The sequence below is a fragment of the Cervus elaphus genome, chromosome 20 (assembly GCF_910594005.1).
Source record: "Cervus elaphus chromosome 20, mCerEla1.1, whole genome shotgun sequence".
Taxonomy (NCBI): Eukaryota; Metazoa; Chordata; class Mammalia; order Artiodactyla; family Cervidae; genus Cervus; species Cervus elaphus.
This window is the reverse complement of record NC_057834.1, coordinates 57,505,375-57,529,365: the sequence shown is the minus strand read 5'-3', so window position 1 is coordinate 57,529,365 and position 23,991 is coordinate 57,505,375. Positions and strand designations below refer to the sequence as shown.

Sequence of the window (23,991 nt, the reverse complement as noted above, 5' to 3'; positions counted from 1 at the left end):
CCACTGGATGACCAGGAATGTCCCCAGGGACCGATTTAATGTCTCCATTTCAGGCGCATGACTCTTAGCCTAGACTTGGCAGTTAGAGCTGCCCAGAGCCCGCAGGAACTCTGCAGCCCAGACTTAAGGCTGAATTGAGCCAGAGAGGGGAGTGGAGAGGGAGGAGCCTTGCTCTTGTTATGATTCAGGCTTGTTTCCCAGAGGGCACTGCCATCTCCCCTGAAGAGTCAAGGGCTGACTCGAGGCAGGAACCAGGCGAGTCCGACCCAGGTGGCCCTAGTCTTCTCGGCGCCCAGAGCTTGGCTTCCAATTCCTTCTGCTAAGAGACAGGAATAGTCCTCGCTCTGCCTGTCTGGGCCTGGGTCAGGGTCTGTGCCAGGGGTGGGACCGAAAAGAGGGGCTGGTGCTGCCAGGCCCGCCTTGACCCCCGGGTCACAGGATAAGTTTCAAGTCCAGCTGTCCTGGAGCTTCTGCACTCTGAGCGTCATAACCTGCACCATGCCCATGATCCTGGGTTACTGGGACATCCGTGGGGTGAGCGGGGGTCCACAAGGGCTGGGAAGATGGAGGCGGGTGGGGAAATCCCGGGCAGTGGGGCTGGTTCAACCAGAAGCTTCCTCAGGGCTTGCTGCAGCAGAGCCCCTTTCCTTACCCCACCATCTCACCTGGGTGTTGGCATGTGTCTGTGGGTGTGGGTGGGTGGGTGGGGGGCGCCCATGCAGGGTTGGGGGTGGTGGTGAAGGGAGAGGCTTGGGAGTGTGGAAGCGACCTGGAGCAGCGAGAGTTTGGCAGTCAAGACCTGACGTCTGCCCTCTGTCCTGGCATCTCTCCCAGCTGGCCCACGCCATCCGCCTGCTCCTGGAGTACACAGACTCAAACTATGAGGAGAAGAAGTACACGATGGGGGACGGTAATGGCATCCTGTTCATGTCCTGACTTCTGGCCAAGTCATGCTGATTTGGTGCCAAGCTGCTCATATCCTTGTCCCTGTTGCCTCTGTTGCCCTCCACCAGCTGGAGCAGAGGCCTGCCCCTTCCCAAACCCTTTGAGGGTGCAGCTGGCCTCCAAGGAAGGACATGGGAGCCCATAGCTAGGCCCTGTATCAGTCATGGGCTCCTGTTAGTATTGCACTAACTCTCTGTAAGCCTCACTCAGGTAGGTTCCAAATCCTTACAAGTGTGCTTTCCCCCAAAGCTCCCTGTGAGATTGGTGATTCTGAATCCATATCCACCAATTCAGGGAGTTTTGCCTCTGACTCTTCAGTGGGTCCCCCAGGAAGGAGGGCTGGACTCAGGAAATTTGTTTCACTGTATGTTCTTTTTCACAGCTCCAGACTATGACAGAAGCCAGTGGCTGAATGAAAAATTCAAGCTGGGCCTGGACTTCCCCAATGTAGGTGCAGGAGCTGGGGTCTGTGGGAAGAAATGGACAGTGTCTCCATCCATTTCCTTTCCCGGCTTAGAGGTTTCAGAATCTGGTGCCTTCTGCTCTGTCTCTCAGCTCCCTGGTCCTCTCCCCTGCCCTTTTATGATGTTCTGTGTCCATTTTACAGCATATTATTTAGTGTCTACCATGGGCCAGGCTCTGTGAGTGCCAGGTTTCATCTCTACCCTTGGTCAAGGGAGGGGGTGCAGGGGAGTCTGGTGTTCCAAACACAGACTCCTGTGTGTTGCACAACAAAGGCCCTGTTGTTCTTCCAGTTGCCCTACTTAATTGATGGACCTCACAAGCTCACCCAGAGCAATGCCATCCTTCGCTACATCGCTCGCAAGCACAACATGTGTAAGTGGGGCTGGGGAACACATGCCCACTCCCCTGGGCTGGGCTGGAGTGGGATGCTGAGGGTGAGTCTCTGTTGTGTGGCCACAGGTGGGGAGACAGAGGAGGAGAAGATCCGTGTGGACATTTTGGAGAACCAGACTATGGACGTCCGCTTGCACATGGCCAGGATCTGTTACAGCCCTGACTTTGTGAGTCCCCTCCTACTGGGCTGGGTTGCCCAGAGTTTAAATGCAAGACAGGGTCCCATCTACACTGGTCCTTTTGCCATTTGAACCACTTGGTTCTTTTGATCCACCAAGCTTGTCCCTACAGAGTCCCAAGAGTGACTCTCAGAACCCCCAGAACATAAAATGCAAATTCTAATTCCCACCAATCTTAGGAAGAGTCCAGCCTCCCCTGGGTGGAAATTCAATTCCTAGATGGTATATACCTCCTTAGCCCAGGTCCTCCTTCTTGGCATCTCAGGGCTCCGGATGTGTGTCTTGTAGGCAGCCCAGGGCCAGACTTTGTTCCTCTCCCTCCTTCCCTTCAGGTTCTCAAATTGTCCCCAATTGTCCAGAAACTGTCCAGAAACTTCCCAGGTGTCCACACCATTCTTGGCTCCCACACTGGAATGTAGGACTTCTTTCCTAGTCATTTTAGTGTTGATTGGCCTAAGTTCTGAGGACCAAGCTCCACCAGGTCCCACAACACTGCTGATCTGACCCCGGGCAGGTGTTTGGAGCTGACTGGTGACAGGTTCAGGGAGAGTGTGGTTTTGCCCTTTGCTTTCCCATCACCTCTCACAGATGGGAGGTGGTACCCATAGGAGTTTAGTGAACACAGGTGGGTTGAATTGCAGCGTGGGCATGAACCCAGGTGCAGTCAGAGGCCGTTGCTGCTCACCCGCAGCTGGGATCAGACACCACTCTGGGAGGCCTGCATTCTGTCAGGGAGTCTGTGTCTGAGGGTGGTGACAGCTGTTTTTTGTCTAGGAGAAACTGAAGCCTGGTTACTTGAAGGAGATCCCTGAAAAGATGAAGCAGTTCTCAGAGTTTCTGGGGAAGAGGCCTTGGTTCGCAGGGGACAAGGTCAGTGGGATGGCTTCAGAGGAGGGAGAACTACTATTTTTTCTTACTCAGAGTTGGTTGCACATTCATGCATTGTCTTTCTGCAGCTCACCTTTGTGGATTTCCTGGTTTATGATGTCCTTGACCGGCACCGCATATTTGAACCCACATGTCTGGATGAATTTCCAAATTTGAAAGACTTCATTACCCGTTTTGAGGTAATTCCCCTGGTCCTCCTAGTATTTATATCTCTCTTCTCTTCCCTCTACTTTCTGATGCTTTCCTAGTTGAAACTTCAATGAGAAATAGAATTTATTGAGAACTTGGTTTATTCCAAGATCTCTGCTCAGCAGCTGACATACATTGTGTTAGATTTAACTTTTATAACATTCCTACAGGGTAGAATGATTATCCTCTCCATTTTACCGATAAGGAATTAAGCTGAAAGGATAAGTAATTTCTGAAGGTCGCAGAACCAGTACAGATTGTGCTGGGCTCCCAGTCAGAGTGTCTGGCTTCTAGCGGCAGCAGTCAGTGGCTCTCTGTTTCTTGTATGAAATTGAAAAAAAGCTCAGGTTCTTTTGTTGACTGGGTTCCCAGCTCTGGAAAGTGTGGATGAAGCAGAATCTTCAGGAGTTTGCATGCAGCTGGCATTTGCAGAGTTGCGACACAGGTCTTGATATGATATGAAGTAATAAAATGATTTGAAGTAGTAAAAACACAAACAGTATTTTCTCCTGCTCTCCAGAAGGCTCTGTGGCTATTGGCTCCCTCTCTAGGGGTGTACTGAGATTTCCGGGAATGTCATTGGTGCTGGGATTTTCTTCCATATGTAGGTGCCTTCTTGGGAAGATTTTATAAGGATGCCTCTTATGAAGGGCACTTTCCTTCCCTCCATGTCTTCCTTCTTTCTTCCTTCCACTTACCCAAGATTCCATCTCAGAGATGGGGTAGTGCGTCATTTTAAGTTATATTCACTGATCCGATCCTCCTCCCTGTATGAGGCCCTATGTCAGGCATAGGGGGATGCAGAAGTCACATAGTCCTGCCACCCAGCCTCTGGGGCTGAGTGCAGCTGGAGAACCATAGGAACCCCGAGCTGTGTGGTGTGGGTGGAGCCACCTTGGTTCTAGAGGAGCACAGTCTGCACCTCCCAGCTCATCATTCACCCTCAATCTACCAACCGGAGAGTAACAAAGTCTCTTTATGATGGATTTGGGAATTTGAAGCTCTAGTCCAATGTTTTTCAGCCTACAATCTTGTTTTGTATTCCCACCCCCATCATGAAATCTGCTTCCTCAGCCAGTTCTCTTCAGCTCTGGTTTAGGTCCAAGGCTTGTTGCCCTGAGATTTTTGCAAGAACCGGGATGACTGCCCAGCAGGGAGGATGTGGGACAGATGTGGGCTGCAGTATGTGGCCTGCTGGGGCCTGGGCTGTGGGGTACAGGCAGCCCTAGGTCTTTGGAATCCTGGGAACTCTCGGGCACTGTTTGTTTTGGGAAGATGGTGCACAGGTGCACCTGAGCGTCTCACCGCTTGGTTGGCTGCAGCAGGACTAGGGATGAGGGAGGTTGGGGCTCAGTGAGAGTGGGCTCAGGTCCTGGGCCAGGCAGTTGGTCTGTGTGGCCTGGCCTAGTCTTGCTGCTCCACACCTCCTGTCACCTTTCATCCATGATTTGCTGGATGAGATCTGGTGTCTCTTTCAAGCTGTTTATCTACTCTCTAAGCCCCTTTGTTGTGCTTGAGGTCCACCTGTGGTCAAGCCCTGGGAAGCCAAGAGCTTCCTTCTGACAAAGAGAATTGTTTTGCAGAATGAGAAGAAGTTGTTCTGTAGGGAGATGTCCCCTGGGGAGTGGGGGGAGGAGACAGTAAAAAACTACAATATAAATGCAGTGAGTTTCAGTCTTATTTGGGGGTCTTACTGAGGACTTGTAGCCTATGTGACAGCCTCTTGGAGAGCTCTGAGTAACTGCTATGAAGAGGTAAGGTAGAAGACAGTAGATATAAATTATCACCTTGAAAATACATATAGTTGAGAATGAAAAATTTGTCTGCCAAAGGCAGTAAACAAAGGATGTTGCAGCCATCAAGCCATTGCATTATAGTTGTTCCCTGTGGTGGGCCCTGAGGGAATTCAGGATGGAAACCCAATACCCACCACCTAGCCATCATCCACTGCAGCCGTACCCAGCAGTGTACCCAGCAGAGACTCAGGATGGGAAAATACAGGATACTGGCCTCAGATAGCTGAGGTACCTATCAAAGTAACGATTTCAGTGAGCCCAGACTTTTGTAGCTTCTTATACACAGAACAGTGCTAAATTCATTAACTTGAGATGTCTGATTTTCTTTAATTAACAGTAATCTTTTGATATTCCAACTACTTGGTTTTGTTACAAAGCTCCTATGTATCCTGGCTCCTTCCTTACCTCTTCAAGCCCAGGAAGCAGCCTCTCAGATAGCTGTAAGGGACTGCTCTGAAGTCCTCAGAGAATTACAGTATAAAACATAATTCTCAACTTTTAGGTTGTGCATTTTTTTCATGACATCATCAAATATACATGTTGGTAAAAGATTGCTGCTAATCATCAAAAAACCAACATCTCAAGTTAATGATCTTAATGCTTTTCTATGTGTAGGAAGATGGGTGAATCTCGGGTCTTTGTAATTCTTCATTCAAGATGCAACCTAACTCTCTAGGGGACCCTGTGTCCAAAACACAGAATGTTTCATTCTGGTTTTCTCCATCCTGAACTCCCCTGAAGGCACACAGTCTGTGAGTGATTGCTGTGGGTTGCAGCTTAGTCCTTTTCTTAACCAGGTAGTGAGTGAGACTCTATTCTTTTTGTTTACAGCTTCTTTAGGCCATAAATTTGACCAAGGTTTGGGAGGCATTTCATCACCAGTTTGTCCCATGGTGCTAGGAAGGCTCATTTCTAGGTCAGACAAGGACTTCATTGATAGGTCATTTCTACGCTACAGCTGGACACTGTTAATATACTAAAACTTCTCTGGATCATCTGTCTTACTAACTAGTCTATTATGACCCAGGATATGTTTCCCTTTGTCACTTCTTCCCGTATCTAGAGTCGCACCACTACAATGAATTTTATATAGAGCTGTGTGTGTGCTAAGTTGTTTCAATTGTGTCTGACTCTTTGTGAGCCCATGGACAGCAGCCTGCTAGGCTCCTCTGTCCATGGGGATTACTCAGGCAAGAATACTGGAGTGGGCTGTGAAGCCCTCCTTCAGGAGATCTTCCCAACTGAGGGATCGAACCTACACCTCTTATGTCTCCTGCACTGGCAGGCCAGTTCTTTACCACTAGGGCCACCTGAGAAACCAATATGGAGGTAGATATGCAATATATAGAGGTTTACCATCATTAATTTTATCAGAGACCTGGATGCACAGAAGGTAATGCAAGAGACAATAATCTTATAAAATAATTAAGGTATAAGTAATATAGCTAGTAACATTTTTAAGGTCACAGTACAGCAATGAAGGAAACAAAGCATGAATAATTTGAAAACAACAGAGAGAGAATAAATTAAAACAATGATTAATATAACTGGTTGCAGTGTAGATCACGAGAAGCCATCAAGTCCAGAGAGGGGCCAGCTGGAGAGGCCAAATGCTGGAGGGATTAGATAGAAAGAAAAAGATAAATACTCCATCTTTGTTTGCAAAGGTATACTTTCTCAACTTGCTGCAAGTTATAGTAGGCATAAGAGGAAATGTTTCCTCATATCCAGAGAACAAAGATTAAAAGCCAGCAATATTTCAAACAGCCATAAAATTATAAATTCAGTTCATTCAGTGCCATGGAATTAAACCTTGTTGACCTTGACTTTTTTTTGTTAGTAGTTTTATTAAGCCATCAGGTTTTCCATTTACAGTTTTGTAAATTTTTCACTCAGTTCAGTGGAATCATTTAAAAGTTACCAGAAATGTGTATTTGTAAAAACATCCTTTTTATGAATCTTCAAGATCTACATTCTTTTAAAAAGAATCAGAGTACAACAATCAGATCAGTTCAGTTCAGTTCAGTCGTTCAGTTGTGTCCAACTCTTTGCGACCCCATGAATTGCAGCATGCCAGGCCTCCCTGTCCATCACCAACTCCTGGAGTTTACTCAAACTCATGCCTATCGAGTTGGTAATGCCAGCCAGCCATCTCATCCTCTGTCATCCCCTTCTCCTCCTGCCCCCAATCCCTCCCAGCATCAGGGTCTTTTCCAATGAGTCAACTCTTCGCATGAGGTGGCCAAAGTATTGGAGTTTCAGCTTCAGCATCAGTCCTTCCAATGAACACCCAGGACTGATCTCCTTTAGGGTGGACTGGTTGGATCTCCTTGCAGTCCAAGGGAATACAACAATAACTGCCCATAAATGTCAAAAGACAAATGATCTGATTACAATATAACTGTCAGTGAAATTTGGTTATTTCTGTGACATACAAAATTTTAATACAATAACTAGAATTATGACACATAAGTCGCCAGGACACTTTTAGTAATTTTATATGATAATAATTACCTATATAGTATAATCTAGAAGTGTTAATTATAACTCATTTGACAACATTTCCCATGTTACTTAATATACTGAAAGGTGTAATTAATATCTCTTTTTGGGAGGTGGGAGGGGGGATCTGGGTGGGGAATACGTGTAAATCTATGGCTGATTCATATCAGTGTATGACAAAACCCACACACAAAAAAATACTGGATATAATAAAAACTTTCATTGATGCTGAATTCCAAAAAAAAAAAAAAAAAATCTCTTTTTGAGTTATTTTAGGGCCCTCTGAAGCATTCCAAGTGAGTTAGATGTCAAAAGAACTTCATTTAGAATTTACCTTGGGGAAGGTTTGTCAAAGATATCAAGTTTTTAAAGCACTTGATAAAGTAGGATCATAGGTCCCAGTAAATACTTATTCATTAACCAAAGAGACAGTAAAAGATTTTAAAGTCAAAATATGTGAAATTATAATAGATCACTTAAGAGGTAAAGAAACATTTGGTACATTGTTACCAAAAGATCAATATTTCAAGAAAACTTTGTCCTCTCAATGGAAAGAAAAATCAGATTCTAGTTTTGCACCACCTGACATTTAATACTGAGCTTTATTTACTTTGTTAAACTCATTCTAATCATAGCCAGACTGGACTGCACATAGAATTCCTTTCTAAAGTTATCTTTTCTTTCTCACAAGCCTTTTACAACTTTCTATATGCGTATTAGTTTGTCTCTCGTTTTCTTTCCCATTTAGAAAGAGCCAGCTTTTTTTAAAAAAAAGGAAAAAAAGAGAAATAATCAGCTTTAGCACAAAATCACTTTATTTTCTCTTAACAAAGTACATTTCCATTTTATTTTTAAATTGAAGTATATTTGATTCAAGTTTTGTACTGTTTCAAGTGTACTGCAAAATGTTTCAATTATATATAATTCAGAATATTCTTTTCCATCATAGTTTGTTACAAGATATTAAATATAGTCCCTGGTGATATACAGTAGGTCCTTGTTGTTTACTTTATATATGGTAGTGTGTATCTGTTAGTGGCAAGCTCCTAATCATTCCTCCCTTTTCCCCTTTGGTTACCATAAATTTATTTTCTATGTCTGTGAGTCTGTTTCCGTTATGGGAATAAGTTCATTTTTATCATAATTTTAGATTCCATATATAAATGATACATATGACATTTGTCTTTCTCTGTCTGACTTATTTCACTTAGTATTTTTATCTCTAGGTCCATCCATGTTGCTGCAAATGGCATTATTTCATTCTTTTCTATTCCTGAGTAGTATTCCATTGTGTGTACACACACACACACACACACACACACACCACATCTTCTTTATCCATTTATTTGTTGATGAACACTTAGGTTGGGTCCATGTCTCGGGTATTGTAAATCATGCTGCTGTGAACACAGGAGTGCATGTATCTTTTTGAATTAGATTTTTCTTTGGATCCATGACCAGGAGTGGGATTGCTGGATCATATGGCAACTCTATTTTTAGTTTTTTAAGGAACTTCGACATTGTTCTCCATAGCATCTGCACCATTTCATATTCCCACCCCACTGTAGGAGGGTTCTCTTTTCTCCATCCTCTATTATTATTTACAATTTATTGACCTTTTGATGATAGGCATTCTAACTTGTGTGCGGTGATGTGTCATTATAGTTTTGATTTGCATTTCTCTGATAATTAGCACTATTGAACATATTTTCATGTTCCTGTTGGTCATCTGTATGTATTTTTTGGAAATGTCTAGGTCTTCTGCCCATTTTTTAAAAACCTTTTATTTTATATTGGGGTATAGCTGATTAACAGTGTCATGATAGTTTCAAGTGAATAGCAAAGGGGCTCAGCCATACATATATATATATATCCATTCTCCCCCAAATTCCCCTCTCATCTAGGCTGCCACATAACATTTAGTAGAGTTCCATGTGCTATACAGTAGATCATTATTGGTTATGCCTTTTAAATATAGCAGTGTGTACATGTCCATCCCAAACTCCCTAACTATTCCATCCCCCCATCCTTCTCCCTGGCACCCCAAGTTCATTCTCTAAGTCTTTGAGTCTCTTTCTGTTTTGTAAGTAAGTTCATTTGTATCACTTCTTTTCAGATTCCACACATAACAGCTGTCATACTATATTTCTCCTTCTCTGTCTGACTTACTTCACCCAGTATGACACTCTCTAGGTCCATCCATGTTGCTGCAAATGGCCCTATTTCATTCTTTTTAATGGCTGAGTATTCCATTGTATGCATGTACCTCATCTTCTTGTTCATCTGTCAATGGACATTTAGGTTGCTTCCATGTCTTGGCTATTGTAGACAGTGCTGCAATGAATACTGGTGTGCATGAATCCCTACAGATCAAGTGTTTTTTTGTTTCTGGATACATGCCCAGGAATGGGATTGCAGGGTCATATAGTAGCTCTATTTTTACTTTTTAAGGTACTTGCATACTGTTCTCCATAATAGCTGTACCAGTTTACATTCCCACCAACAGCATAGGAGGAGTCCCTTTTCTCCACACCCTCTCTAGCATTTATTGTTTGGATTTTTTGATGATAGCCATTCTGACTGGTGTGAGGTGATATCTCATTGTAGTTTTGATTTTAATTTTTTAATAATTAGTTTTTCATGTGCCTCTTGGCCATCTGTACATCTTCTTTGGAGAAATGTCTATTTAGGTCCTCTGCCCATTTGTTGACTGAGTTGTTTGTTTTGATGTTGTTAAGCATTATGCACTGTTTATAAAATTTGGAGACTAATCGTTTGTCAGGTCACATCATTCACAAAATTTTCTCCCCATCTGTGGGTTGTCTTTTCATTTTGTTTATAGTTTCCTTTGCTGTGCAAAAGTTTTTAAGTTGGACTCATTTGTTTAATTTTTGTTTTTATTTACATTATTCTGGGAGTCAGATAAAGAAAGATGTTGCTGCAATTTATGTCAGAGTGTTCTGCCTATGTTTTCCTCTAGGAGTTTTATAGTGTCTAGTCTCACATTTATGTCTTTGGTTCTATTTTGAGTCTATTTTTGTGTATGGTATTAAAGAATGATCTAATTTCATTTTTTTTTTTACATGTAGCTGTCCAGTTTTCCCAGCACCATTTGTTGAAGAGACTGTTTTTCCAACATTGTGTAGTCTTGTCTACTTTGTCATATGTTAATTGATAGTAGGTGCCTGGGTTTATTTCTGGGTTTTCTATCCTGTTCCAGTGATCTATATTTTTACTTTTGTGTCAGTACCATACTGTTTTGATGACTGTAGCTTTGTAGTATAGTCTGAAGTCAAGGAACCTGATTTCTCTAGCTTCATTTTTCTTTCTCAAGATTCTTTTGGCTATTTGCGGTCTTTTGTGTCTCCATACAAATTTAAAGATTTTTTTTTGCTCTAGTTCTATGAAAAATGCCACTGGCAATTTGATAGAGGTTGCATTGAATCTGTAGCTTGCCTTGAGTAATATGGTCATTTGGACAATATTGATTTTTTTCAATCCAAGAACATGGTATATTTTTCCATCTGTTAGTGTCATCTTTGATTTCTTTCATCAGCATCTGATAGCTTTCCAAGTCCATGTGTTTTGCCTCTTTAGATATGTTTATCCCTAGATATTTTTGATATTCTTTTCAATGTGATGGCAAAAAAGGTTGTTTCCTTATTCTCTTTCTGATAGTTTATTGATAGTATATAGGAATGCAAGAGATTTCTGTTTATTAATTTTGTATCCTGCAACTTTACTGGCTTCTTTGATGAACTCTACTAGTTTTCTGATAGTGTCTTTAGGATTTTCTATGTATAGTAACAGTGACAGTTTTACTTCTTCCTTTCCAATTTGGATTCCTTTTATTTCTTGTCTGATTGCTTATGGCTAGTACTTTCAAAACTATATTGAATAAAAGTAGTGAGAGTGGGCATCCTTGTCTTGTTCCTGATGTTAGAGAGCATGCTTTCAGCTTCTCACCATTGAGTATTATGCTAGATGTGGGTTTGTTATACATAGCCTATGTTGAGGTATGTTCCCTCTATGCCCACTTTATGGAGAGTTTTTTTTTTTTTTTAAGAATGGTATCTCTTTAAAGATTGTTTATTTTTGGCTGTGTTGGGCCTCAATTGTAGCACATGGGCTTTCTTTAGTTGCAGTGAGTGGGGGCTACTCTTTGTTGCAGTACACAGGCTTCTCACTGTGGTGGCTTCTCTTGCTGTGGGGCACAGGCTCTAGGCACATGGGCTTCAGTAGTTGTGGCTCCGTCATTGCAGCTTGTAGGTTCTAGACTGCTGGCTCAGTAGTGTGGCACACAGGCTTAGTTGCTCCACGGCACGTGGAATCTTCCCAGACCAGGGATTAAACCTATGTCTCCTGCATTGGCAAGTGAATTCTTAACCACTAGACCACCATGGAATCTCTCTGCTTTTATTATTATTGTTTTTTTTTCCATAAATGGAATTTGAATTTCATCAGTAGCTTTTTCTACATCTGTTGAGGTGATCATATGGTTTTTATTCTTAATTTGTTGATATAGTGTTTGAATTGATTGATTTATGGATACTGAAAAATCCTTGTATCCCTGGATATCTCACTTATTCATGGTATATGATCCTTTTAATGTATTATTGGATTAGTTTGCTAGTATTTTGCTGAGAATTTTTACATATCTGTTCATCAGTTATATAGGCGTATACTTTTCTGTGTGATGTCTTTGTTTGGTTTTGGGATCAGGGTGATGATGGCCTCATAGAAAGAGTTCAGTAGTTCCTCTGAAATTTTCAGGAATAGTTTCAGAAGGATAGGTGTTAAGTCTTCTTTAAATGTTTAGTAGAATTCACCTGTGAAGTCATCTGGTCCTGGGTGTGTGTTTGTTGGGAGTTTTGTATTTATAGATTCAGTTTTAGTACCCATAATTGGTCTGTTCATAGTTTATCTTTCTTCCTGGTTCAGTTTAGGAGATGGTACCTTTCTAAGAATTTATTCATTTCCTCAGGTTGTCCATTTTATTGGTATATAGTTGTCATATTTTTATTCTTTATAATTCCCTCTTTGCCGAAAAGTTTTTTTCCTTATTTTAATAGTTTTAGTTACGTATATTAATTAGAATTCTTAACCTTTAATACCTTAGTTTCTAATGAAAACTAAGAAATAAGCAAGACTGGCACAATAAAGGACAGAAATGGTATGGACCTAACAGAAGCAGAAGATATTAAGAAGAGATGGCAAGAATACACAGAAGAACTATACAAAAAAGATTTTCATGACCCAGACAGTCATGATGGTGTGATCACTCACGTAGAGCCAGACATCCTGGAATGCAAAGCCAAGTGGGCCTAAGGAAGCATCACCACAAACAAAGCTAGTGGAGGTGATGAAATTCCAGCTGAGCTATTTCAAGTCCTAAAAGATGATGCTGTGAAAATGTTGCACTCAATATGCCAGCAAATTTGGAAAACTCAGCAGTGGTCACAGAACTGGAAAAGGCCAGTTTTTATTCCAATCCTAAAGAACGGCAATGCCAAAGAATGCTCAAACTACCACACTCATCACATAAACAATTGCACTCAGCTCACACACTAGCAAAGTAATTCTCAAAATTCTCCAAGCCAGACTTCCATAGTACGTGAACCGTGAATTTCCATTTGTTCAAGCTGAATTTAGAAAAGGCAGAGGAACCAGAGATCAAATTGCCAGCATCTGTTGGATCATCGAAAAAGCGAGAGAGTTCCAGAAAAACATCTGCTTCTGCTTTATTGACTATGCCAAAGCCTATGACTGTGTGGATCACAACAAACAGAGGAAAATTTTTCAAGAGATGGCAATACCAGACCATCTTACCTGCCTCCTGAAAAATCTGTATGCAGGTCAAGAAACAACAATTAGAACTAGACATGGAACAACAGATTGGCTTGAAATTGGGAATGGAGTACTGAACTGAACTGAACTGAACTGAACTGAAGAAATAAGCAATTATGAACTGTCTTTTATGTTAGTATTCTATATTAGTATTCTGTAGATTAGTATTCTGTAGATGGGCAAATTTATAAATACTATTTTTGGTTTCTAAAAACATGCACTTTTTCTGTATAAAAATTTGTCAGTGTGCTACCAAACATATTTATTAATAGTCCTAAATATCTTACAGTCAGTTCAATTCAGTTCAGTCACTCAGTCACATCCGACTCTTAGAGACCCTATGGACTGCACACACCTGTCCATCACCAACTCCTGGAGCTTACTCAAACTCATGTCCATTGAATTGATGATGCCATCTAACCATCTCATCCTCTTTTGTCCCCTTCTCCCACCTTCAATCTTTCCCAGCATCAGGGTCTTTTCTAGTGAGTCAGTTCTTTGCATCAGGTGACCAAAGTATTGGAGTTTCAGCTTCAGCATCAGTCCTTCCAATGAGTATCCAGGACTGATTTCCTTTAGGATTAACTAATTGGATCTCCTTGCAGTCCCAGGGACTCTCAAGAGTCTTCTCCAACACCGCACACAGTTAAAAAACATCAATTCTTCAGCTCTCAGCTTTCTTTATAGTCCAAGTCTCACATCCATACATGACTACTGGAAAAACTATAGCCTTCACTAGATGGACCTTTGTTGGCAAAGTAATGTTTCTGCTTTTTAATGTGCTGTTTAGGTTGGTCATAACTTTTCTTCCAAGGAACAGCATCTTTTAATTTCATGGCTGCAGTCACCATCTGCAGTGATTTTGGACCCCAAGAAAATAAAGTCTTTCACTGTTTCCATTGTTTCCCCATCTATTTGCCATTAAGTGATGGGACTGGATGCCATGATGTTTGTTTTCTGAATGTTGAGTTTTAAGCCAACTTTTTCACTCTCCTCTTTCACTTTCATCAAGAGGCTCTTTAGTTCTTCTTTGCTTTTTGCCATAAGGGTGGTGTCACCTGCATATATGAGGTTATTGATATTTCTCCCAGCTATCTTGATCCCAGCTTGTGCTTCCAGCCTAGCATTTTGCATTATGTACTCTGCATATTAGTTAAATAAGCAGGGTGACAATATACAGGCTTGAGGTACTTCTTTCCCAATTTGGAACCAGTCTGTTGTTCCATGTCCAGTTCTAACTGTTGCTTCTTGATCTGCATACAGATTTCTCAAGAGGCAGGTATGGTGGTTTGGCATTCCTGTCTCTTGAAGAATTTTCCACTGTTTGTTGTGGCTCAGATCATGAACTCCTTATTGCCAAATTCAGACTTAAATTGAGACTGGTTGTCTGAGGAGGCCTTACAAATAGCTGAGAAAAGAAGAGAAGCTTAAAGCAAAGGAGAAAAGGAAAGATATATGAATTTAGAGTTCCAAAGAACAGCAAGGAGAGATGAGAAAGACTTCCTAAATGATCAATGCAAAGAAATAGAGGAAAACAATAGAATGGGAAAGACTAGAGATCTCTTCAAGAAAATTAGAGATACCAAGGGAACATTTCATGCAAAGATGAGCACAATAAAGGACAGAAATGGTACAGACCTAACAGAAGCAGAAGGTATTAAGAAGATGTGGCAAGAATGCATAGAAGAACTGTACAAAAAAGATTTTCATGACCCAGATAACCACGATGGTGTGATCACTCACCTAGAGCCAGACATCCTGAAGTCCAAAGTCAAGTGTGCTTTAGGAAGCATCACTATAAACAAAGCTAGTGGAGGTGATGGAATTCCAGCTGAGCTATTTCAAGTCCTAAGTGATGATGCTGTGAAAGTGTTGCACTCAATATGCCAGCAAATTTGGAAAACTCAGCAGTGGCCACAGGACTAGGAAAGGTCAGTTTTCATTCTAATCCCAAAGAAAGGCAATGCCAAAGAATGTTCAAACTACCACACAATTGTACTCACCTCACCCCTGGAGAAAGGAATGGCAACCCACTCCAGTATTCTTGCCTGGAAGATTCCATGGACAGAGAAACCTCATGGGCCACAGTCCGTGGGATTGCAAAGAGTCAGACACAACTGAGCAACTAACACACACACACACACAGACACATGCTATCAAAGTAATGCTCAAAATTCTCCAAGCGAGGCTTCACCAGTACATGAAATGAGAACTTCCAGATGTTGAAGCTAGATTTAGAAAAGGCAGAGGAACCAGAGATCAAATTGCCAACATCCATTGGATCATAGAAAAAGCAAGAGAGTTCCAGAAAAACATCTACTTCTGCTTTATTGACTACACCAAAGCCTGTGTGTGGGTACCTGAATGGTCTAGTGGTTTCCCCTACTTTCTTTAATTTGTCTTAATTTTGCAATAAGGAGTTCATGATCTGAGCCACAGTCAGCTTCCAGTCTTATTTTTGCTGACTGTATAGAGCTTCTTCATCTTTGACTGCAAAGAATATAATCAATCTTATTTTGGTATTGACCATGTGGTGATGTCCATGTGTAGAGTTGTCTCTTGTGTTGTAGGAAGAGGGTGTTTGCTATGACCAGTGTGGTCTCTTGGCAAAACACTGCTAGCTTTTGCCCTGCTTCATTTTGTACTCCAAAGCCAAATTTGCCTGTTACTCTAGGTATCTCTTGAATTCCTACTTTTACATTCTGTCCCCTATGATGAAAAGGACATCTTTTTTTTTTGGTATTAGTTCTAGAAGGTCTTGTAGGTTATCATAGAACCATTCAGCTTCTTTGACATTAGCAGTTGGGGCATAGACTTGGATTACTGTGTTACTGATGGTTTGCCTTGGAAATGTACAGATATCATTCTGTCATTTTTTAGACTGCACTCAAGTACTGCATTTCAGACTTTTTTGTTGACTGTGAGGGCTACTCCATTTCTTCTAAGGGATTCTTGCCCATGGTAGTAGATATAATGGTCATCTGAATTAAATTCACCCATTCCAGTCCATTTTAGTTCACTGATTCCTAAAATGTCGATGTTCACTCTTGTCATCTCCTGTTTGACCACTTCCAATTTGCCTTGATTCATGGACCTAACATTCTAGGTTTGTATGCAATATTGTTCTTTATAGCATCAGCCTTTACTTCCATCACCAGTCACATCTACAACAGAGTGTTGTTTTTGCTTTGGCGCCGTCTCTTTATTCTTTCTGGAGTTATTTCTCCACTCTTCTCCAGGAGCATGTAGGGCACCTACCTTCCCGGGGAGTTCATCTTTCAGTGTCATACCGTTTTGCCTTTTCATACCAGCTCAGAGGGTATGGGTAGGTCTCTGCTCCACTGCACAGTGTGGGATGCCCTTGAGCTTAAACCTTCAGGCCCTGAAGCCACAAGACAAAGTCAGGGCTTCTATTCAGAGCCCTTGAATCCTGTTTTCTCAGAATTAGACAAGGCTGTGGTCAATGCAATCCATTTGGTTATTTTTCTGTGATTGTGGTTTTCATTCTGTCTGCCCTCTGATGAATAGGGAAAAGAGGCTTATGAAGTCTTCCTGATGGGAGAGACTGACTGTTGGGGAAACTCTGCCTTGTTCTGATGGGCGGGGCCATGCTCAGTAAATCTTTAATCCCATTTTCTGTTGATGGGCGGGTCTGTGTTCCCTCCCTGTTGTTTGGCCTGAGGCCAAACTGTCCATCCAGGCCTCCACTGGAGACTCCTGGACACTCACAGGCAAGTCTGACTCAGTCTCTTGTGGAGACACTGCTCCTTTCTCCTGACTCCTGGTGTGCACAAGGTTTTGTTTGTGCCCTCCAAGAGGAAGCCTCTGTAATGTTTCAGTATTTTATTTTGCTTGGGAATGATCTAGCTATTTAATAAATTTCCATCATTTAACTTAATGTAGTCAAGCTCCAAAGCTTCAAGTTATCAAAGATCTGGAGAAACTAGTTTTAAGTAGACATACCATAAAACATAATTATTCTTAAAGAGTTCATTTTAAAGCTCTTATCCCACTTGTATTTTTTTACTTCACTTGTTATAGATTACCCATGAAAGTTTCATGAGAAATTAGACCAAGTCACCCATCCTCACAAGCTATTTTTCTTGCTGATGAAATTTTTAAAAGAGATCATATGACCTTATTTGGCTTTTAGTAAACCTAGGTGCCGGCTTCCCTCATAACTCAGTTGGTAAAGAATCTGCCTGCAATGCAGGAAACCTGGGTTCGATTCCTGGGGTGGAAAGATCCCCTGGAGAAGGAAATGGCAATCCACTCCAGTATTCTTGTCTGGAAAATCCCATGGACAGAGGAGCCTGGTGGGCTACAGTCCATGGGGTCGCAAGAGTTGGACACAACTTAGCGACTAAACAACCACCACCAAACCTAGGTGCAGTAAAGTTGACATGTCTGTATTAATTAAACCAACAAACACCCCTTGACAAGGCCCTGCCCACCAGAGGGATAAGACCCAGCTCCACCCACCACTGGGCAGGAATCAGTCCCTGCCACCAGAAAGCTTACACAAGCCTCTTTGACAGGCCTCATCCACCAGGGAGCAGACAGCAGAAACAAGAATAACTACAGGCCTGCAGCTTGTGGAATAGAAATTGCTGTCACAGAAAGTTAGACAAAATGAGATGGCAGGGGAGTATGTCCTGTATGTCCCAGACAAAGGAACAAGATAAAACCCCAGAAGAACAACTAAGTGAAGTGGAGGTAGGCAATCTATTCAAAAAAGAATTCAGAGTAATGACAGTAAATATGATCCAAGATCTTGGAAAAAGAACAGAGACACAAACCAAGAAGATATTAAACAAGAAATGTTTAATGAAGAGTAGAAGATCTAAAAGCAGACAGAGATAAACAATATGATAACTGAAATGAAAAAATACACCAGGAGGAATCAATAGTAGAATAAATGAGGCTGAAGAATGGATAAATGAGTTTATGGAACATAATAAAGAAAACAGAAAGAAAAGAAGTGAGGACTGTCTATGTGATCTCTGGGACAATATTGAACATACCAACGTTTGCATTATAGGGTTCTGAGGGAAAGGATTGGGGAAAATATCTGATAACAGCTGAAAATTCCCTAACATGGGAAAGGAAACAGTCTTACAAGTCCAGAAAATGTAGAGTCCCAGGCAGGATAAAGCTAAGGAGGAACATGCCAAGACATATAGTAACCTTGGAGGCAAAATACAAGCAAAAAACCCCACTCTATTATTTCTTTTATTAAATATTAGTCCTCAGTTTTTACCTCATACTCTGTGAAGAAGTGAAGTGAAAGTGTTAGTTGTTCAATCGTGTCTCTTTTCTACCCCATGGACTGTAGCCCACCAGGCTCCTCTTTCCATGGAATTCTCTAGGCAGGAATACTGGAGTAGGTTGCCATACCCTTCTCTGGGGATCTTCCTTGTCCAAGGATCGAACCTGGGTCTTCTGCATTGCAGGTGAATTCTTTACTGTCTAAGCCACCAGAGAGGTCCAAGAATACTGGAATGGGTAGCCATTCCCTTTTCCCTTCTCCAGGGGATTTTCCCAATCCAGGGATCAAATCCATGTCTCCTACATTGCAGGTGGATTCTTTAGCATCTGAGCTGGCAGGGAAACCCTCATACTCTGTGGATTCATGTAATCCTGTGGGTTTCCTTATGATGTTTAACTAACATTGTCTGAGGGGTAGATTTACATGCCCTGTCCAAGCATGGGAAGCATTCCTCAGTGAAATATATTGTACATTTCTATAATATAATTGGATAAAATAGATATAACCATCTTATATAAAGCCCATTCAACCACATTAAGTTTTTATAAATTTTCATCCCAGTCCTTTCAACTCTTAGTTAGACTTTTAACCATAGACCTCCTTAGGACCCTATTAACAAGTCTTGGTCTTACAAGGGGTCCCAGAAACTTCCCTTTTAATCCCCCAGCCATTTTATTCATTTCTGTATAAAAGGCTTTGGGGTACCCAGTGAAGGGTTGAACCAAGGGACCTTAATTGGCCTCTTGCCCAAGCAATTGTTTGTCTGGCAATTTGGTCAGTGTAATTTTTTTCTCTTCCAGACAAAGATTTTTCTTAACTGGGATAAATAGAGTGGCCTTGTCTGAGGTCCTTTAATGTTGAGGTGACCAATACAGGGTTCCTTTGGCCCACAGAACATTAGGTTTTGTATCAAAACCTTGGTTTTAATCCCATCAAAGTCTGTTTTATTTATCCCATTTCTTAATGATCATCTAAAGATTTCCATGCTGCTGAGACCAGTCCTTTTAAAATTTCCATATTATTAGGAAGAAATGACTTACCCTCAGCTTTTATTTATTTTCTTGTTAATTAACCGAATTACCATTAGTTATCATATTGTTTTTATTTTTTTTATTTATTTATTTTTTTTTTCAAATTTTCACGTAATTTATTTTCCTTAAATAATAATTTGCTACAATCCTTCATATTGTTTTTATTAGCATCTCTAAGACCCATTGAGAGGAAGCTGAGACCACAAACCCTGTTTGTTTATTTTAAACTAAGGGAGTCCTTAAGGTTAGCTGTTACATTTCTTTGTATCCACCTTTTAATTGGTCTTTCCATCTGTAGTGGACTTCCCTTGTAGCTCAGCTGGTAAAGAATCTGCTTGTGATGCGGGAGACCTGGATTCGATCCCTGGGTTGGGAAGATCCCCTGGAGAAGGGAGAGGCTACCCACTCCAGTATTCTGGACTGGAGAATTCCATGGACTAGTCCATGGGATCACAAAGAGTTGGATACAACTGAGCGACTTCCACTCACTTCCATAGTTATTACCAGTAAAACAGCTATTTACAATATGAGCTCTCTAAAAGTTTACTGACTTAGAATTTTTTCCAATTTAAAGTCTCAATTTTTAGGATCAGTTCAGTTCAGTTCAGCTGCCTAAGATTAGGTAGAACATTTGTATCTCATAGGCACAGGGAAATGATTCAAGTTCCTCCTAGAAGGGCTTTGGTTTTCTTATTGTCAGAATTTTGGGGAAAAAAAAAAGGTTTTTAAAACTTCTTTGGCCAAAATAATTACAACTTTACCAACCCTTCTGAATTATTGTTGCTTTCATGGGAATCAATTTTGGTGTTATAAAAAGGAAGTTCAGAGAGAGCCGAACACCATGTAGGAGAGCATTGAAGGAGATACTTAGAGGAGCAGGGAGGAGCAGTGGAGAGCAGGGCCAACTTCAGGCGCCTTTTAAAAATTCTGATATAATTTCAAGCAATCTTTTGTCAGTTTTCTGTAAGAAGTTACTTCCTCATTTCCTCTTTTAGAAGCTTCTAAATACCAATCGAAAGAGGTCTTCCATTCAGCTGATCTTATAGTCTGCTTTCTCTTGGTGTTCATGGAAAAAAAAAAACACAAAACCCCTCAATCTTGAAATGGCAAAAGAACCCTATTTTGGTGATTTTTAGGTTGAGATTTCCTTTGGTATAGTGTCTCAAATTAAGTAAAAGTGTTAATCGTCAGTCATGTCTGACTCTTTGTGACTCCATGGATGGATGGTAGCCCTCCAGGCTGCTCTGTCCATGGAATTCTCCAGGCAAGAATACTGGAGTGGGTTGCCATGTCCTTCTCCAGGGGATCTTCCCAAACCAGAGATTAGACCCAGGTCTCCTGCATTGCAGGCAGATTCTTTACCGTCTCAGCTACCAGGGAAGCCCTTTATCCCAATTAAGTAAGTATTTTCAAGTGTAAGCTCCATATGTAATGTACATAAACCTGACTGTGATGTTAGTCATTGGTTAGCAATCTGTCATTCCTCTTTCTTTTGTCTAGAAAGCTTTCCCATTTCAGAGTCTGTCAGGATAAATTGCTATTCGTAACTGTATATGGTGAGCCCTTCTGCTGTTTATGAGCTTAACTCTCCTAGTTGTCACCCTGTAGTCATTTCAGATTTTTTACATGTCTCAGTTTTTCTCTTTGACAGTCTAAAACCATGGTGAGCACTGGGAACCTAGGATCGCCAAACTTTTTGTGTGCGTTCCCCAGATTGGCGAGTTTCTTTAAAGAGTGGGTTTCCCTATGGGACTGCTGCAAGCTTCTCAATTGCCTGAGAAAGCCATACCTGGCCACGAGGAGCTCTGTTCCTTAGCTATGGATCTAAGAGCTCTCATATGGTATTTACACTATATTCCAGGCAACGGTGTTAAAGCAGTCAGTTCAAGGAAAGACACCAATCAGTCCCTGACCTATTCACCCAGGCTGAACCTTCCCAGGGTCTCTCCACTGGGTACTTTCTCAGTATCCCTGAACTGAGAAGTGAGGTACCTTTTCATCTACCACTGAATAAAATTCAGGATCGTCAACCAAGATGATAAATCTGAGATCATGAGAGATTCATCCAAATTTGTACGCACATGTAGAGAAGTGGATCAGCACGAGGGGCCCTGCTGGTAGGTAGCAAGGTTCTAGATCCTTGTAAAGTTTTGTTGAGGGGATGAAGTCTTCTCTGGGTCCCTCTGTGGTCAGGAAAACTCTCCACTGGAAAGTAAAACCCACATAATGCAAAGCAGTGAGTTTCCCTTTTATTTGGGGACCTTACTGAGTACTATGTCCTAGAACACAGCCTCTCAGATAGCTCTGGGGGAACTGCTCTCAAGAGGTAGGGGAGGAGGCCTGGGAAATAGGAGTAATCAACTATGTATCTTGGTAAAAGATTACTGCTAATCACCAAAATCCAGGGATCTCTAGTTAGTGATTTTAGTGCTTTTCTATGTATGAAAAGATCTTCAGTGTATGTATGTGCAAATCTTGGGTGATTAGAGTTCTTCCTTAGATGCATCTTAATGGTCTGGGAACCATGTATCCAAAACACAGAATATTTCATCTTTTTTTCTTCCCCCCATCCTGAATTGCCTTCCTGGCACACTGTTGGTGGGCGACTTCCTTGAGTAGTGACTTAACTCTGTATAACTGGATGATGAGTGAGCCTCCTGGTTCTTTTTGTTTTCAACTGTGAGGAAGTGGGTGCAGCAGAATGCAGAGAGAGAAAGGGGGCAAGAGAGGGAGCAGGCTGTATTCCAGCCATATTATTTATGAATTGTGTGATCATGACAGTGGTCCTTAACTTCTGTGTGGCTAGTTTCCCTTCTGATAAATGGTGACAGTAGAACCCATCTTGCAGGATAGTGGCATAAAGATTCTAAACCTGTATCATCATCTCTAGCACCCAGCAGTGGGTGGAGTCTCCATATGTGATGTCTTATCAAGATACCACTTGAATTACGGGAAATTGGAAAAGTTAAATTTGCAGAGCTGGGGATACCAGGCGGACTTTATTTTCCCCCAATATTTAACCCCACATGGAAGGGCTATATCTAGGTTCCAAACCTAGGGAAAACTCCATGAACACTACTCGGGCAGCAGACCTGAGGCCTGACCTTCTTTTTCCCACCCTCAGGGCCTGAAGAGGATCTCTGCCTACATGAAGTCCAGCCGCTTCCTCCCACACCCTGTGTATTTGAAGATGGCTGTGTGGGGCAGCAAGTAGTGCTCTGGATGGCAGGAGACGGGCGTGAGGAGCCAGTGCCCTGGAGACCAGGGGGACCTTCCTGCACACAGAACCTTCTGTCTTTTTCTTTCTCCTCTGTTCACTCTAGATGTTTTCTTGGCCCCCTATCTCTCTCCCACACCCCTTTCCATCCCTACTTTAAAGATTCAGTTTCCCATCATATTTGAGCAAGTTTCCTCCCCCACCCCACATTATCTCTCCTGCACTGAAGCCACCCAGGCCATCCTTCCCTTCCATGGTTGCTTCTGCTGTGAGCAGCCCAGCCAGATCCCTGGCCCATAGTGCTCGGCTCTGAGCTCCCAGCACTGCCCTGAAGACCAGACCTGGCCTGGTGTGCAGACCTTGCTTCCCAGTGTGGTTCCACCCAGCCTGCCTGATCCCCAGGAAAGCCTTATTCACACCTGCTGTGTCTTGTCTTATTCCCTCCTGGCTTCCTGGAGTCATGAATGACTGTGTTGGGTGTATAGGGTGTCCATTTTCTCTTCTGCTGTCTACTGCAGGGCCACATGGATGGGCATGCATGTGTGTGTAGAGGGGGTGGGGCTTGCTTGTTCATTTCTATCTCCACTTCATGCACCTCCGTTCCTTAGCATCAGGTCTCTGCAGAAGGGGAGCCCTTCTGTGCCTGGTTCCCTCTTTAATTCAGCATTCATGGGATGCCTCCTGTCAGCTCGCAGTACTCTGTGTCATGGTTCAGGGGGCTCTCAGGTGCTGGGAAAGGGGTCTGAGTAGTCTATTGATGATGTGGGATCCTGGAGGATTCGCTTCTGTCACCCTTTCCTGGAAGCTTACCCTGCTTTAGATATCTTTCATGTGCATTCTTAAAACTTATCTCAGTAAAGTCTGCCCCTACTATATTACAATTGTGTTTTACTTGTTCTTCTCTCCAGCTTGACCATAAAGTCACTGAGGAAAGAATCCATATCTTATTTGACTTTATGTCTCTTATATCTATTTTGCTGCCTGGCACACAATGAATATTTAATGAAAGTTGGAAATTTGAAAGAATTATCTCTAGTTAAAGCCCTGCAAAGTGTACAGTCATTATATGGATTTAGAGGTCTTGATATAGTTATCTCAGCCACTTGAGGTAATGAATAAATTTCAGAAGATTTAAAATCTATAGGTCTGGGGGAAAGCCATTAGGTCTCACTAACTTAAGCATTTAGTAGGCTGTAACTGGCCCTTGTATAATTTGACCTGAAATGGGCAGGTCTAGTGTAGCCCATTTCAGGATGTGAATGTCTCATCA

The 23,991-nt window shown here is 42.0% G+C and overlaps 1 protein-coding gene across 1 annotated transcript; it reads left to right on the top strand.

Annotated features, from left to right (window-relative positions):
* The first annotated feature begins 201 nt into the window (after positions 1–201).
* On the top strand, positions 202–23,661 carry LOC122676693 (glutathione S-transferase Mu 1-like). The gene is made up of 8 exons (XM_043876271.1): positions 202–534; positions 835–910; positions 1,328–1,392; positions 1,701–1,782; positions 1,870–1,970; positions 2,757–2,852; positions 2,939–3,049; positions 22,629–23,661. Exons 1-8 carry the CDS (start codon positions 499–501, stop codon positions 22,716–22,718), a joined length of 657 nt encoding a protein of 218 aa, XP_043732206.1. The 5' UTR covers positions 202–498; the 3' UTR covers positions 22,719–23,661.
* Positions 23,662–23,991: the final 330 nt, after the last annotated feature.

Coding starts and splice junctions, on each gene's coding strand:
- LOC122676693 (XM_043876271.1), top strand. CDS start 499: ATGCCCATGATCCTGGGTTACTGGGACATCCGTGGG. Junction 1,393..1,700: donor TGGGCCTGGACTTCCCCAAT/GTAGGTGCAGGA, acceptor TTGTTCTTCCAG/TTGCCCTACTTAATTGATGG. Junction 2,853..2,938: donor CTTGGTTCGCAGGGGACAAG/GTCAGTGGGATG, acceptor GTCTTTCTGCAG/CTCACCTTTGTGGATTTCCT.